The 1,508-nt window shown below is 51.5% G+C and overlaps 1 protein-coding gene across 1 annotated transcript; it reads right to left on the bottom strand.

Annotated features, from left to right (window-relative positions):
* Positions 1-219: 219 nt before the first annotated feature.
* LOC135325586 (olfactory receptor 14J1-like) lies at positions 220-705 on the bottom strand (the record flags this gene model as incomplete). Its single annotated transcript, XM_064503686.1, has 1 exon — positions 220-705. A coding segment is annotated over one exon (486 nt), but the record flags the coding sequence as incomplete, so codon positions are not given.
* Between the last annotated feature and the right edge of the window lie 803 nt (positions 706-1,508).

The following is a 1,508-nucleotide window of genomic DNA, read 5'->3' as shown; positions in this document are numbered from 1 at the left end:
ATGCATCCAAGCATTTCCGCAGCAACATGATTACAAATACTACTACTACTACTAACAATACTACTAATAAAACTAAAGTGAACAAACAATGCTCTGTCGTGGTAAGGGTTACAGTGGGAGTCATTTGTGGAGAGCAATGGCAATGTTACCACTGCTGAAAAATGTCCATGAAATCACTTTCCTCAGGGCATCCTTGAGCTCCTTGTTCCTCATGCTGTAGATGAAGGGGTTCGCTGCTGGAGGCACCACCGAGTACAGAACAGCCACCACCAGATCCAGAGCTGGGGAGGAGACGGAGGGGGGTTTCAGGTAGGCAAACATGCCAGTGCTGATGAACAGGGAGACCACGGCCAGGTGCGGGAGGCACATGGAAAAGGCTTTGTGCCGGCCCTGCTCAGAGGGGATCCTCAGCACAGCAGTGAAGATCTGCACGTAGGACAGCACAATGAAAATGAAACACCCAAAGGCTAAACTGGCACTAACCACAAGAGCCCCAGCTTCCCTGAGGTAGGAGTGTGAGCAGGAGAGCTTGAGGATCTGGGGGATTTCACAGAAGAACTGGTCCACTGTGTTGCCTTGGCAGAGTGGTATTGAAAATGTGTTCCCAGTGTGCAGGAGAGCATGGAGAAAACTACTGCCCCAGGCAGCTGCTGCCATTCTGACACAGGCTCTGCTGCCCATGATGGTCCCGTAGTGCAGGGGTCTGCAGATGGCAACATAGCGGTCATAGGCCATGACCGTGAGAAGAGAAAACTCTCCTCCAAACAAGAACACAACCAGGAAGACCTGGGCAGCACATCCCGAGTAGGAAATGGCCCTGGTGTCCCACAGGGAATTGACCACAGATTTGGGGACAGTGGTGGAGATGAAACTGAGGTCGAGGAGGGAGAGGTTGAGGAGGAAGAAGTACATGGGGGTGTGGAGGCGGTGGTTGCAGGCTACGGCTATGATGATGAGGCCGTTGCCCAGGAGGGCAGCCAGGTAGATGCCCAGGAAGAGTGAGAAGTGCAAGAGCTGTAGGTTCCACGTGTCTGTGAATGCCAGGAGGAGGAACTTGGTGAGGGAGCTGCTGTTGGACATTTTGCTATCTCCAGGCATGGGGAACTGTCCAAAGAAGAAAAGACATTGACAAGTCAGGAGAGACTTCTCAAGCAAAAAAGGCCCCAAATTGTTGCAGTTCTCATACAGCTCCCCCACATTGCCTCCCTTTACTGAGAGGATCTGTGTGCAGCTGCCTTGCTTGAGCTCCAGTTTGCGTGGCTGGGTGTGCTGTAAGGAGCAGGGTCCTCTGCCCTTGGGCTCCAGAGGAGTCAGTCCTGCTGTGCAGTAGTGGGAACGGGGGAATGGGGGTGACTAGCTCTGACATTCACCATTTCCGTCAGCTGAAATACACTCGTCATGTAGAAGGGCTTTTCAGCATCTTCACTCCCAATTCTAAAGAATGAGGTTTGAGGAACAGAGTTTTAAGGATTTTTTAAATAGCGTTTATTTTCTTCGAGATGTCCTTG

The sequence above is a fragment of the Dromaius novaehollandiae genome, unplaced genomic scaffold, assembly GCF_036370855.1.
Source record: "Dromaius novaehollandiae isolate bDroNov1 unplaced genomic scaffold, bDroNov1.hap1 HAP1_SCAFFOLD_31, whole genome shotgun sequence".
In the NCBI taxonomy this organism is placed as follows: domain Eukaryota; kingdom Metazoa; phylum Chordata; class Aves; order Casuariiformes; family Dromaiidae; genus Dromaius; species Dromaius novaehollandiae.
Note: the sequence above shows the minus strand (reverse complement) of the source record. Positions and strands in the feature narration are given on the sequence as shown.